This window comes from Pleurodeles waltl, chromosome 10 (genome assembly GCF_031143425.1).
Source record: "Pleurodeles waltl isolate 20211129_DDA chromosome 10, aPleWal1.hap1.20221129, whole genome shotgun sequence".
NCBI classification, from domain to species: domain Eukaryota; kingdom Metazoa; phylum Chordata; class Amphibia; order Caudata; family Salamandridae; genus Pleurodeles; species Pleurodeles waltl.
In genome coordinates, this window is record NC_090449.1 from 622,850,090 (window position 1) to 622,863,075 (window position 12,986).

General features: G+C 45.3%; 1 protein-coding gene across 4 annotated transcripts in view; it reads right to left on the reverse strand.

The window, feature by feature from the left end:
- XYLB (xylulokinase) overlaps nucleotides 1–12,986 on the reverse strand; it is an 830,291-nt gene that overhangs the window by 684,629 nt on the left and 132,676 nt on the right. For 3 of the 4 annotated variants that reach the window (XR_011199144.1, XM_069211089.1, XM_069211090.1), the window contains exon 5: nucleotides 3,317–3,403. The exons of the other annotated variant lie outside the window; for it this stretch is intronic. Coding sequence is in view for 2 of the 3 variants with exons in the window: in XM_069211089.1 (XP_069067190.1) it covers nucleotides 3,317–3,403 (87 nt within the window). In the remaining variant the exon portion in view is untranslated. The remainder of the gene's footprint in view (nucleotides 1–3,316; nucleotides 3,404–12,986) is intronic. 4 annotated transcript variants of the gene reach the window in all.

Below are 12,986 nucleotides of genomic sequence, written 5' to 3' on the forward strand. Positions count from 1 at the left end.
TTTTATTATCTGCTGTCTGTGCCTGTACTTGGTTATAGAAAATAAGATTGGAAAAGATGTGTTATGATCTCTTTTGAATACCTAAAAGTAAGCAGTATACATGCATGCATGTGGTATTTCTATAGACCTAGCCAAAAGGCAGAAGAAGAGTGCTGTACACGGTCAAAGGCAAACATAAAACCATTTATTTTTTAATCAATTGTAAACTTGAAATTAAGAACCACCCAAAGGCGGCCCAGAGAACAAAACATTCATTGGCAGCTTTTATCTACAACAATTTGTCAGTAGGGAGAGACAAACATTAAGCGAGTGAAAAATAAATTCCTTTTTCTTGGATAATCATTTCTGAGACACTCCTGATTGTTATTTGTCATGAGAAAATGATTACAATTTAAACTACAACATGTTATGCTCTTAGAATATAGCGATGACCACTAAATGATTTAGTTCTTGGCAACATCTGTAAGGTGCAATGTAAATGACAATAGTTTCTAGACAATGGAAACAAAGGTTGGGGTAATTCATCAACGGATAATGAACAAATTTAGAGACTTTCACAAAAAGAAATGAATAGAAACCCACTGACTCTCAACTAGAAAACAAAGTCAGACTATTTGACCCTGCCTCTAGAACTATTTGGCCTACTTCTGTAAAGGGGTGAAATCTATCATTTTTCAGGAACTTGAAAAACAATATCTTTCACTAGATGTTTATCAAGTGTTTGTTTTGAATCCTAACTGAGTCACACATCACTGTTTAAGGTAGCTTGAAGAAGCTGTGAAAGGTGCATCATACTATTTGCATGACTGTTCGACTTGGCACCCTTGCTGTGGCCTCACCTAACGTTTTGCCTCTGTTTCCCAGGTTGTTGATGTGTGCTGGACTCTGTTTTTGCTGTTATTGTTACTTTGGGCACTTTACCATTGCTATCCAGTGCTAACGTGCAAGTGTTCCTGTGTAAAATGTATGCGTAATTGGATTTCCATGATTGGCATATTTGATTTACTGGTAAGTCCCTAGTACAGTGCACTAGAGGTGCCCAGGGCCTGTACATCGAATGCTACTAGTGGCCCTGCAGCACTGGTTGCGCCACCCACATTAGTAGCCCTGTAAACATGGCCCAGAACTGCCACTGCAGTGTCTGTGTGTGCAGTTGTAAACTGCCAATTCGACTTGGCAAGTGTACCTACTTGCCAGGCCTAAACCTTCCCTTTTCTTACATGTAAGACACCCCTAAGGTAGGCTCTAGGAACCCTCAGGGGCAGGGTGAAGTGTATGTTTAAGGTAGGACATATACTAATGTGTTTTATATGTCCTAACAGTGAAATACTGCCAATTTCGATTTTCACTGAGCAAGGCCTATCCCTCTCATAGGTTGATATGGGGGCTACATTTAAATATGATTAAAATGTAGATTCCCTTTGGGAGCAGATGGACATGTGGAGTTTGGGGTCTATGAACTCACAATTTAGAAATACATCCTTTAGTAAAGTTGGTTTTGAGATTGTGTGTTTAAAAATGCAATTTTTAGAAAGTAGGCATTTTCTTGCTTGAGCCATTCTGTGACTCTGCCTGTTTGTGGATTCCCTGTCTGGGTCAATTTGACAGTAGGGCTGTTTGCACCTCTCTCTAGACAGTGACAGAAAGGGAGCTGGGGTGTAGCCTGTATATCCTGATGAGCCATCTGTGCTAGGAGGGAGGGCAGGAGTGGTCATTTACACTCTGACACGGCTGAGCCTGCCCTCACACAATGCAGTCTCCAACCCCCTGGTGAGTGTCTGGGGCCTGGCCTGGGCAAGGCAGGATCTCACAAACAAGATAGACTTTCCTTTGAAGTAGGCCTACTTCAAAGGCCAATATGGATATAAGAAGAGCACCCAAACACCTGTAAAATAGATCACTTATGTAACTCAAGAGGAACCTCTGCCAAGGAGAAGAGCTGAAGAGCTGAGGAGAAGTGCTGCCCTACCTGTGATTGTGATTTGTGGAGCTATCCCGCAGTTGCTGCTTCTGCCTGTGAAAGGGGACAAAGACTGGACTTTGTTGTCCATTCCTGCTTGTGAAGAAATCTCCAAGGGCTTGACCTGAGCTTGCCTCCTGTTGTTGAAGTCTCATCAAAGACTTCCTCTGCCAGCACCTGGACTCTCTGCTGAGAGTCCTGCCCTGCCAAGTGGTGCCCTATCCAGTTCCTGGGCCCTTGAAAGGTGAAGCTGGCAGACAAAGACTGAAAATCCATGCACAGACCGCCGTACGGGGACATTTTCGACGCACCTTCCGAGATGCGGCGGTGAAACAAAGCGCCACCGGCTTCATGGCTGAAGTCAACACTCCACCTGCATTGCAGCTGGAAGATCGACGCACGCGTCTGGAAAAAACGATGTGCAACACCCGAATCCGGAGGCTGATAATGTCGCAACCCCACACAGCATGGTTTTGGGATACCGTGCGACCGGATTTTCAACACAATATCGCTGGGCATGGAAAAACAACACAAAGCCTGCCCGGACCCGAGGTGCCTGTCCGGATCGACGCATCGCTCTCCTGCGGAGGGGAAAAACGACGCACACCAACCCGACCAGAGGAGGAACGACACACGGTCTTGCTTGCAAGTAAGAAATTGATGCATCGCTGGCCTTTTCCGACGCACACTCACCCGTGCGGTGTTATTTTGACGCAACCCAGGTACATTTTCAAGCTAACAGTGTTCTCACTGTTTTCTAAGGATTTCAGACTCTTATTCTTTTAAAATTCATAACTTAACTTCTGTATGTTGGATTTTTGTCATTTTGGTCTTGTTTTGTTTAGATAAATAGTACCTATTTTTCTAACCCTGTTTTGTGTCATTTTGTAGTGTTTTCACTGAGTTACTGTGTGTGTTGGTACAAATACTTTACACCTAGACTCTGAAGTTAAGCCTGCCTGCTTGTGCCAAGCTACCAAGCTACCAAGGGGGTGAGTGGGGATTAGCTAAGGGTGATTCTCCTTTACCCTGACTATAGTGAGGGTACTTGCTTAGACAAGAGGTAAAATGAGTGCTAACCAAAGACCCCATTTCTAACAATTACTAAAATGGGAAATGTATAGCTTCCTAATCACTAGAACATGATCTCTGAGAGCAACAATCATTGGCATAAACATTACAAAGCACGTTAAAGCGACAAAATATGCTTCTCTGTTCACAATGCATCAGTGAGCTATTTTAATTGGCATTTTTAGTGCTATGAAGCACAAAGTATTATTTGAATTATTTACTGTGAATTACTGGTGTTATCACAGCTGAATGTGTTAAACTGGTTGGAATGATCCAACATGTTACCTTTAAAAGCATGTGTAAAGGAAGTTCAAGGGATAAATTCGTCAAAATTCTTTTGGCTCCTTTTTTCCAGTATACGCTTCCATGTTGCTGTAAGCAATATAAAATATTGTTCACATTTTACCATTGTTTTTCTATATTTTAAAACATAGGTTACATAGCATATAATATGCAGTCTAACATAACGTTCCAAAAAAGAAACATTAAATAGTGAAAAATAACTTCTATCCTTGTCAATTGGCATTAAAGCAGAGGGTAGTCACTTTCTCGTCATATAATGGGATTATGTACATAGATGTGAAAGTGGAAAATTAGAAACTGGTGACGGTGTTTAGTTTTGTCCAAAAATACAGTACTTTAGTAATGATATGTAATACAAGCCTAGAAATGTCATCCCAATATATTCATTTTTTGTAAATGTGAAACAATGTATGTTTTCACTCTAAGAATTGATTTTTGAATAGGAAGAATGTTACTGGGTCTCAAGGACTTCAAACTGGGTCAACTGCTTTGATTCCAACAAGCAAAAGTCCTCACTTTCAGCTAGTGCAAGATTTGTAGTCTTTGTAATCCTTGTTTCTACCTTTTATTCATGAAAGGCTTTGTCCACCATTCAACAGGAACTGTACATTAAAAACATACAGAAAGAGATTTTGAAGAATTCAAACCAGAAATGTAAAAGGATAAGAGACCATACTTCTAGCACTAGGTTATGGAGCAATTTATAGGCAATTAAAAGCCAGGCTTGCTCAGAAAAAACACTGGTTGACTGTCTTTTTCATTTATTCAGAAATTGTTTACAACCTTACCTCTCCCTAGGTAATTCTTCTTTCATATTATAACTTTCTATAAGCAAATAAAGCATTTGTTTAATGAATGATTTAAATCTGTCCATGCATAAAGGTGAGTTAGCCTTGCTAGAGCTGTACAGATATAGTAAAGCAAATATAGGGACATAGATAAGAACCAGGGCTCAGAGGTTCTGTCAAGATAATCATCCTTGACATACCTAAAGCATCACTAAGCTAAAAAGATATGTAGAAATTACTTGATATGCTGTAGGTGTTCTTTTATATCTGTGCCTTCTTAACTGCACTGAGAGTTCAACTCTGTCATGCTGATTACTTTGTTTTGTGCTGCATTGCCATGACCTGTGTATGCCCATGTCTTTCCTTTGTTTTTACCTTGCCAGTCACTGGAGCAATTGTTTCTCATCTTAACTGATGGGTCCCTAGCCAGCTATCTAGAGTGGCATTGAGTATTCCAGTATATACACCCTGCTCACCTCTTGCCAGTCGCCCATCTGGAAACCCTGGCCTGACGAGATAACATTAAGGGTCGATATAAAAATGGATAGTAGCGGGCACAGGCCCTAAGGTGGCATTTCCCAGAAGTGTTGCTGATTTGTTCCCTCTGAACCCCACACTCACCATGAATTTCTAGGACTTTGACGTAAGGAGGGAGTGGGAAAGCCAAAGACCCACATCTAAGACCCTGTAAGGAATTTCTACCAAGCCCCTATGGAGTTTGCAGACTTTCAATCCCCCATCTGAACCTGCAGACCCCCATCTTTCCAGAGAAAGTGGATGCTAGGGTGTGTGCAGAACTAAGCAGACCCTTACGACAACGAATTAATGATCAATGTAAAGTACTAAACAATTCCTCTAGGGACATGTCACAGTGAAACCTTTCGGGGGAGTGTGGCCACAGCCACAGCACAATGTCTATAGTGCAGGTACTGCTAAATCCAAATGTGGGGTGGCAAAAGTAGCGTTTAATCAGCCACCTTCCACTATTTAAGCATACCATCAGGCACATGCACTGAATTACCAGACGTAGATCTTCCAACTCTCCACTACCCTGTTCTGAAGGACTGTCATGGCTCCTTTTAGTATAAAACCATGAAACAATGCCAACCATGGTGAAAATATTTTCTTGGGTTCGGTAGGCAACAATAGTGGAAAGAGAACACCACTGATCAATGAAAAGTCGCTCCCCAACTTAAACAGCCCAGATATTTTGCTGCATTGCATAGAACATTGCTCTAAAAAATATGAAGAAGAGAAGATTGCAGACCCAGTGGCTAATGGGTAAATTTCCAGTACTGCACGTGGGGAAGAGTTGGGGGGGTCTAACAATATTGCAGTAAAAAGAACCTGCCGGTAGCAGGGTGTGCTTCATTCATAGGAATCTGGATAGACCAGATGAGATTAGAAAATATGAACCAAAGAATTCCAGAAAGACTTGTCTTCTCAATTTATGTCTAAGATGCCTCATGTGGAGAGTGCTGGGGAAAGCAACATAGAAAGCCATGATTGCTGTGAAATGTCTTTTACTATTAGCACAGAAAAAGAATTAGGCAGTGCCTGTCCTTCAATTGTTCTCTCATGGCTCCTCAGGGAGGACTGTTTAGACCCAAGGAGGGCTTTAAATATGTGCCCTTCAGTAGCCCAAAATTATCTGCTTTCTGAACTAATCCAATCAACCATGGAGAGGACCCCATTCTCCCTAACATCATACAACATGTCCATCTTCATCATAAGGAAGCTATAGCAAAACACTGCCCCCATGTTAAGTTCTAAAGCACAATTCTGTGTATCACTCCATACCATCAATAAGAACATAGCTAAGGTTGGTCTTGTACATGGAGGAAAGGGTAACAGAGGAGGAAGCAGTGCCTTCTCTGACCACAAATACCATTACACAAGTCAGCCAGCAAACAGAGTTAATTGATATATTTTCTCAATTAAAGTTATGAGTTTGATTATATTCTATAACATTTTCAACAGCACAGGAACTCCAAATAGTCAACACCACACTGGACATGTACTGATGGGAAGGAACTTCTCTTCCCGTGTGTCACACTGTGTTGCGCCATTGCGCACACTGATAGCATGCTGTGCACAGTGCACGGCTGTCTCTGAGCAAGCCAGTCAACACTATGGAGTAGGCCCCGTAAACAGAAATATGCAGAGGGCACACCAACAAGTAGGTGTTCACTGCAGGCATCTCCCTTCGAAGAAGTTGAGCCATGATTGAACTTGGGAAGCCATTACCACTCCATTCATGACTAATCACCTGTCTGTTTACCTATCACACCCAGTGAGACTCTACAAGGGGTTCTCCTATGTGTACCTCCATGGGGCCTCAGCTGGTTGTGATAGGTCTGCCTCTGTAAAAATTAGGAATTAGCAGAAGAATCAGTTTTTCTGGGTCCAGTTCCCCAAGTAATTCCTCATTTTCCACCAGATTTTCTCAACTATGTGAACATGAATGGACCCACAGGAATACCGCAGATCTCATAATTTGAATCGGGCTGGTAAGTGCTATAATTGGATCCACCGGAATGAACATACCACTGGTATTGAGGGCCTAAGACTGTGCAGAAGCACAGCATGGAAGAGTCAGCAACAAAACTGATCACAATATTTGTCTCCTTCTCAGTGAAGTTATTTTTCATTTTGAGGGGGATGGTCTGCATCTCAAGCAGTCTTGAGGTTGTTTGACACCATAATGAAAAGGGCCGCAAGGGGATGGGCGCAGGGCTGTGAGCCTTGCTTCTATTTGTGTGTTTTAGATTTTTATTGCTACCTAGTATGTGTGAATGTGATAGGTATTTTGTAATACCCACATTAAAAACTCCAAGTTACATAAGCATACACCGCATACTATTCCACCCTTGCAGTTGCACATCCAGGTGCAGATCTATGAAAGACGTTTTAATTGTATTAGCATCAAGCCCTGATTTGCATACTCAAATGGAGCAGACCAATGTATGTCTTAGTAAATATTTCAGTGATTGTTTTTTTCATTTAATTAATTAATTGTTGCTACATGTTTGAGACAGTTTAACACAGGAGAAGAGAAGAAATGTAATTAGATCAAAATTACTTTTTTGGGAATGTGGATAGAAACACAGTATTTGCCGTGACATGTTAAGTGTCTCTTTTTTTTTTAAATCTGTTTATTGCTTTATATCACATAACAGTCCGGATATTCGTCCAGGTACAACATTACTGTGCACATAATCGTACCAGCATTATTTAATACAACCCGTAGCAAGCAAAATTCCTATAATCAAAGAACTAAAAATGAGAGAAAAGGAAATATAGAAACATACAGAAATGTAATATAGAAACTGCTCAAGAGAGATCGCCTGTGGGTGGGCAGTGACATTCCAAATAGGGAGGAGCGATCGGGGGGGGGGAGACCAGGAGGGGCGACACGACAGGGCGGCAGAGCGGGCAACACATCATGAATACTCACAGATAGAGTGAAAACTGTTTCATGGTCTGGACCGGGGAATGTGCATATATATATATATATTTATATAGATATATAGATATATATTGTTTTTTTTTTTTTTTTCGTTTCACCCATTTAATGTATATATTACAAATACGGACAATTACAATGGTTCCCAATGTGTGAAATGTAAAGCAATATCTGTGTGGTAATTAGTTAACATCCTAGGTGCCTCCAATGTGTACTTCATATTCACCGTGCTACACCATCCTATGAGCATGCTTGCCATATGAAGGCAAAACTGCTGGAGCCTCAAGGTGGTCGAGTGTCATCTTTATTTCCAATCGGATAATGAGGGAAACCCATGTGTCTACCCCTTTAAACAACACCCCTCTATCTTGGAGGGAATGCAGCACCTGCGCCTCCGCTCTAGTCCAATGCAATAACTCTCTCGCCCATTGGTGCGCGTCAGGTACACTTGGCGCCTTCCACTGCATCGCAAGGATGCACTTAAATAACACGAACTCTAAATCAATGCATCTGTGCACCTGTTTCCCCCCTTTGGGTCTTGGGCGGATCCCCAGTAAACAGGATTCAGGTGCGGGAGATAGTGGATGACGAAGCCAATCGGCCGTCACTGAAGTTATGTTTTGCCATGCGCGCAGCACTGGGGGCACACCCATGTCATATAAAAGAAAGTGGCATCGGGATCACCACATCTTGGACACTCCTGGCTAGCTTGAGGGAACATACATCGGAGCATGTGCGGAGATAAGTATGTTTGGTGTAAATATTTAAACTGCGTGCATCTGAATCGAGGATTGCGGAAGGCTTCATGCGTCAAAGCAAGTGCTGTGTTCCATGCCCGCTGTGCCAGTGGCGCGGCCAAGACCCCATCCCACCTGGTCTATGCCTGTACCTGTGCCTGCTCCGGTCTTGCCATCAAGGTTCTATACATCCCTGATATATTAAGTTTTGTGCCCAAACCGTCTAGTAATTCATGTAGAATAGGGGCAGTTGGGGTTTCACGCTCCCCGCATTTCCATGGGGAACGTATTAGTTGGTGTAGAGCACCGTATGCTATGAACCATCCATGCCCTAGATCGTGGACACTTGCCAGAGCCGCGTAGGGCAGGAAGTGACCCTCCATAAAAATGTCTCCTATTGTTTCTATGCCTTTTGCGGGCCAGGTAGTCAGTCTGTGCTGTCCAGCCACCATCCCGATGTTCAGGATGGCCATCAGGGGGATCCTAGGTGAATATAGCGTAGTCCGGTTCCCCAGTGACATATACCGACGCCATGTCCCCCGAGCCACGTTCATTAGGATATTGCTTAAATGCGGTGATCCGTCGTAGTCAAGTAACCATTGCAGCACATTAGTGTGACCCAGGGAAGCATGTACCATCCGAGCCTTTGAGCCTAGGGGGTCTTACAACCAGCGCATAATCCAATGTATCTGCGCAGCTGGGTAGTGCAACTCGTAATGCGGAGCCTCTAATCCGCCCTGCGTCAATGGTAAGTATATTTTGGTTAGGGATATTCATCGACGTCCGTTACCCCACACCAAATCGGTCAACAGGCTAGCTACGACTCTGAAAAAAGACCGAGGAAGTATCAGAGGCAGTGCAGAAAAATAATACAGTAGCCGCAGGAGTATGATTATCTTTGCGATCGCCACTCTGCCCAACGGGGATAGTGGGAGTGAGCACCAAAAGGGAAAAGAGCCTCTAATGGACCTGATCACTCGCCCCAGATTGCCCTGTTTAAGGTCTGTGACACCATGGTATATATTTATCCCGAGGTATTTGCAAGTGGTATAACACCACGGCAAAGCACAGGCCAAAGCGGTAGGACGCTAAGACTCCGGGATCAATCTCAACGGACTTTGTCCAGTTCACATGCAGCCCAGAGAGGTCCCCGAATAAGTCCAACAGTCTATCAGGTCCGGAAGGGACTCAGTGTAATTTTGCAAGTATATCAATGCGTCATCTGCATATAGGGAGACAATGCGCTGTGTATTCCTTTCCAGTATGCCCCATTCTATAGCCGCACTCCAAAGCCGCGCAGCCAGGGGTTCGATCAGCAGTGCAAACAATATCAGCGAGAGGGGACAACCCTGTGTCGTGCCCCTTACGATATTAAACCTGTCCGATATGATCCCACCTGTTTTTACCCTTGCTGTCGGGTCGGAATATAAGACATTTATCCACCGCATAAATATTTTGCCAAAACCCATGCGATTCAATGCCTTCATTAAGAAGGGCCAGCCTAGAGTATCAAATGCTTTTTCTATGTCTAACGATACCGCTACTCGTTTGTATTCTAGTTCTGGGGTATCCCCCATCAGCCTTAGTAGGCATCGTATGTTAATGAAGGTATAAAGCCTGATTGGTCTGAGTGAACCAGAGATGGCACCAATGGGAGTAGGCGGTTAGCCAGCACCTTCCCCAATAGCTTACAATCTCAATTCAACAGTGATAAAGGGCGATACGACCGGACGTCCAGTGGATTGCGACCTAGCTTAGTGAGAACCACTATTACCGCTTCCCGTTGTGATTCTGGTAGTCGACCTACGCTGAAGGCCTCTTTTAACATGTCCAGGTATGGTGTGAGAGTCTGTACGGAGAATGTACTGTAGTACTCCGCAGGTAAGCCATCACTGCCCGGAGCTTTATTATGGGCTAATTGGGGTAAAGCTTGTTGAATCTCATCTAGGTCTATGGGTTTCTCCATGTCCTGCACCTGCGATGCAGTGAGGCGAGTCAGATGGAGCACCTTAAAGAAATCCTCCAATTGTTCTGATGGAGGGGGGGCGTGCCATGTATAAAGCACTATAGTATTGTTTGAAAGCTCCGTTGATTTCTGATTGTGTATTAACTATGGCACCAGTATCTAGTCGAATAGCACCTATGGGAGTGCGCTGTTGTTTGCCCTTTAACAGCCAGGCTAACAGCCTGCTAGAGCGGTCCCCTTCAGAATGCATACGAGGAACATAGTGGCGGTAGTCAAACTGCTGCAGACGTGAATCAACCTCAGTCCATTTCTCACGTATCACACCGAGATCCTCCCGCTTCACAATACCCGATGCCATCCCACATTCCGCATCACGCAGCTCCTTCTCAGGCTTCTGCAGATCACGTGCCAATGTGCGCCGCACCTCCCCAGCCACCGACCCACACACCCCCCTCACCACCACCTTATGTGCATCCCACTCAATGGCCCGTGAGGACGCTGTCCCCCCATTAAGTGTAAAGTAAGAAGTAATATGCTCTGCTAGTTCTGTACGAAACGGGGGATCCAGCAGCAGGCTCAGTTGTAGGCGTCAGGAGGGGACACGTGTAGGCATTCTACCCCATTGGATGGAAGCTATCAAAGGGCAGTGATCTGATATGGTTTTAGCCAAGTATGTAGGACTGGTGAAAGTGTGTGTTAGCCCATGAGAGCTGAGCAGCAAGAAGACCAGGCGCGATCTTCCACCAGAAGTTGTGTGGGCGAGCATGTGTCAATCTGTGTTCTACTGTGAGTCTCTGTCCGATGAAATTACACCCTAGCCACAACAGTAGGCAGCTTCAAATATCATCAGCTGTGCGCGGGGTGAGAACCGCATATCAATGGAGAAGCAGGCGGGCTGGAGCTGCTTTGCAGACAGCATGAGTCCATAGCTCTAATCTCTCGGCGACTTGAGGATTGCGGCCCCACAAATAAACTAGCCTCCTTTAGGACTTGTGCTTGATCTTCCTCTGCTTGTGATCTTGACGGGTGTGCCTTTGTTCCAGTTCTTTTCTTCCTTTGGGGACAGGGGGTGATCTGACCCTCCTGTCTAGTATCCTCTTTAGTAGGGTCCACCAGACCCTTGGCATAAAGCCAGGTCCAGGCGTCCTCCGGGGTCGGGAAGATGAGGGTCCTCTCCCCATCGATCACCCGGAGGCAAGCCCGGAACAGAAGTGAGTAAGTGATGTTGCTTTCGCAAAGTAGCTGTTTAACTTTCGTGAACGAGGCCCGTTTACGCTGTACTTCCCCAGTATAGTCAGGATACGCTGTGATGACACTGTTGTCCATTCGGATGGGCCTAGCGATCTGAAGCACTGAATGATCTGGTCCCTATCGCAGTAGTTGCGAAAACATGCGATTAGTGGTCGGGAGCCCCCGGGATCGGCAGCCATCCAGGCACCCAGTGAGCCCGTTCCACCACAAGTGATGAGGGCGCATTGTGCAGCAGCACTGTGTCTTTCAGCCAACATTTCAGAAACACTTCAGCATTAAGTGACTCTACACGTTCCAGGAATCCCAGGAATCTGACGTTATTCCATCGCGAACAGCCCTTTGCACCTTCTGCCCTGCACTGCAGATGGATGATTTCCTCCTCCATCCGCTGTATTTAAGTTTTCATGATGGCAATGTGAGGTTGAGCTGTGCTGAGCGCCGTCTCAATGAGGGTGACTCTATCTACTAGTTTACGGTGATCCCCTGTGAAGTAAGTTTACTTCCAGTATCACTGAGTCAATTTTCCCCTCCAACGAAGTTTTAGTGTCCATCACCGCCTGTAGCAACTTGTCAAACTGTGTTGAGTGAGCGCGCAATGTTTCACTCACTTGAAGTAGGGTGTTGGCCTGGACATCCATCCTACCCACGGGGGGAGAGACATCCCCTTCGGCGTTGTGTTGCACCTTGGTTGGCCTTGGCTTAACCATGATCACAGGCGGTGGTGGTATACAGCAACTCTGCGCACTGCCCTGGCCCCACACCAAGGATCCGACCCCCAATGTAGTCTACAGTGAAATATGCGCTAGCACTCACTCTTGTGCCAGACTAGGCCACTTGTCTTCGGTCAGAGCAGGACGGTCCCAGGATCTATGCCCTTTGTGTCCTGGGCGGGTCTCCTCGTCACTCAGACCCTTCACGTAGCGCAATCCAAGGGAAGGCCCTGCTGATGGCACAGCACTTCTTGCGGACACCATATGTCTTTTGAAGAAGCTATCAAATTACTGTAGACTGTGCAGCTTGGTGTGCGGGACCTCACTATCCTTTCTCCTGGCCGTAGTGCTATGTTCGTTGTGGTGGTGGTACTTAGTACTCACTGTTCTATGGACATAGCGTCCAATCAGGCCTCAGACCCACCGAGAGGAGGAGTGGGAGAGGGTAGCCCCTGCCACTGCAATCCTTCATGTGTGCCGCCCGCGAGGGCTGGTAAGCTCCTTCTACTGTAGTGCAACCCTACTTGGTGCTCTGCTCCAATCTAGCTCCTCTGCCGATTCTGCAGCCCCAGGGGAGTACCAGAAAAGCCTTCCCTCGCTGCCGGCTCCACCATCACCCCGACCAAGCAACCTGGGGTCCAGCCGGCTCAGCAGTGCGCTGCACTCTCAAGGGGTTCTCCTCAGCCTGTTCAGACCCTCCTTCGCTCACCGGTACAGCAGTGCGATGTCTCGAT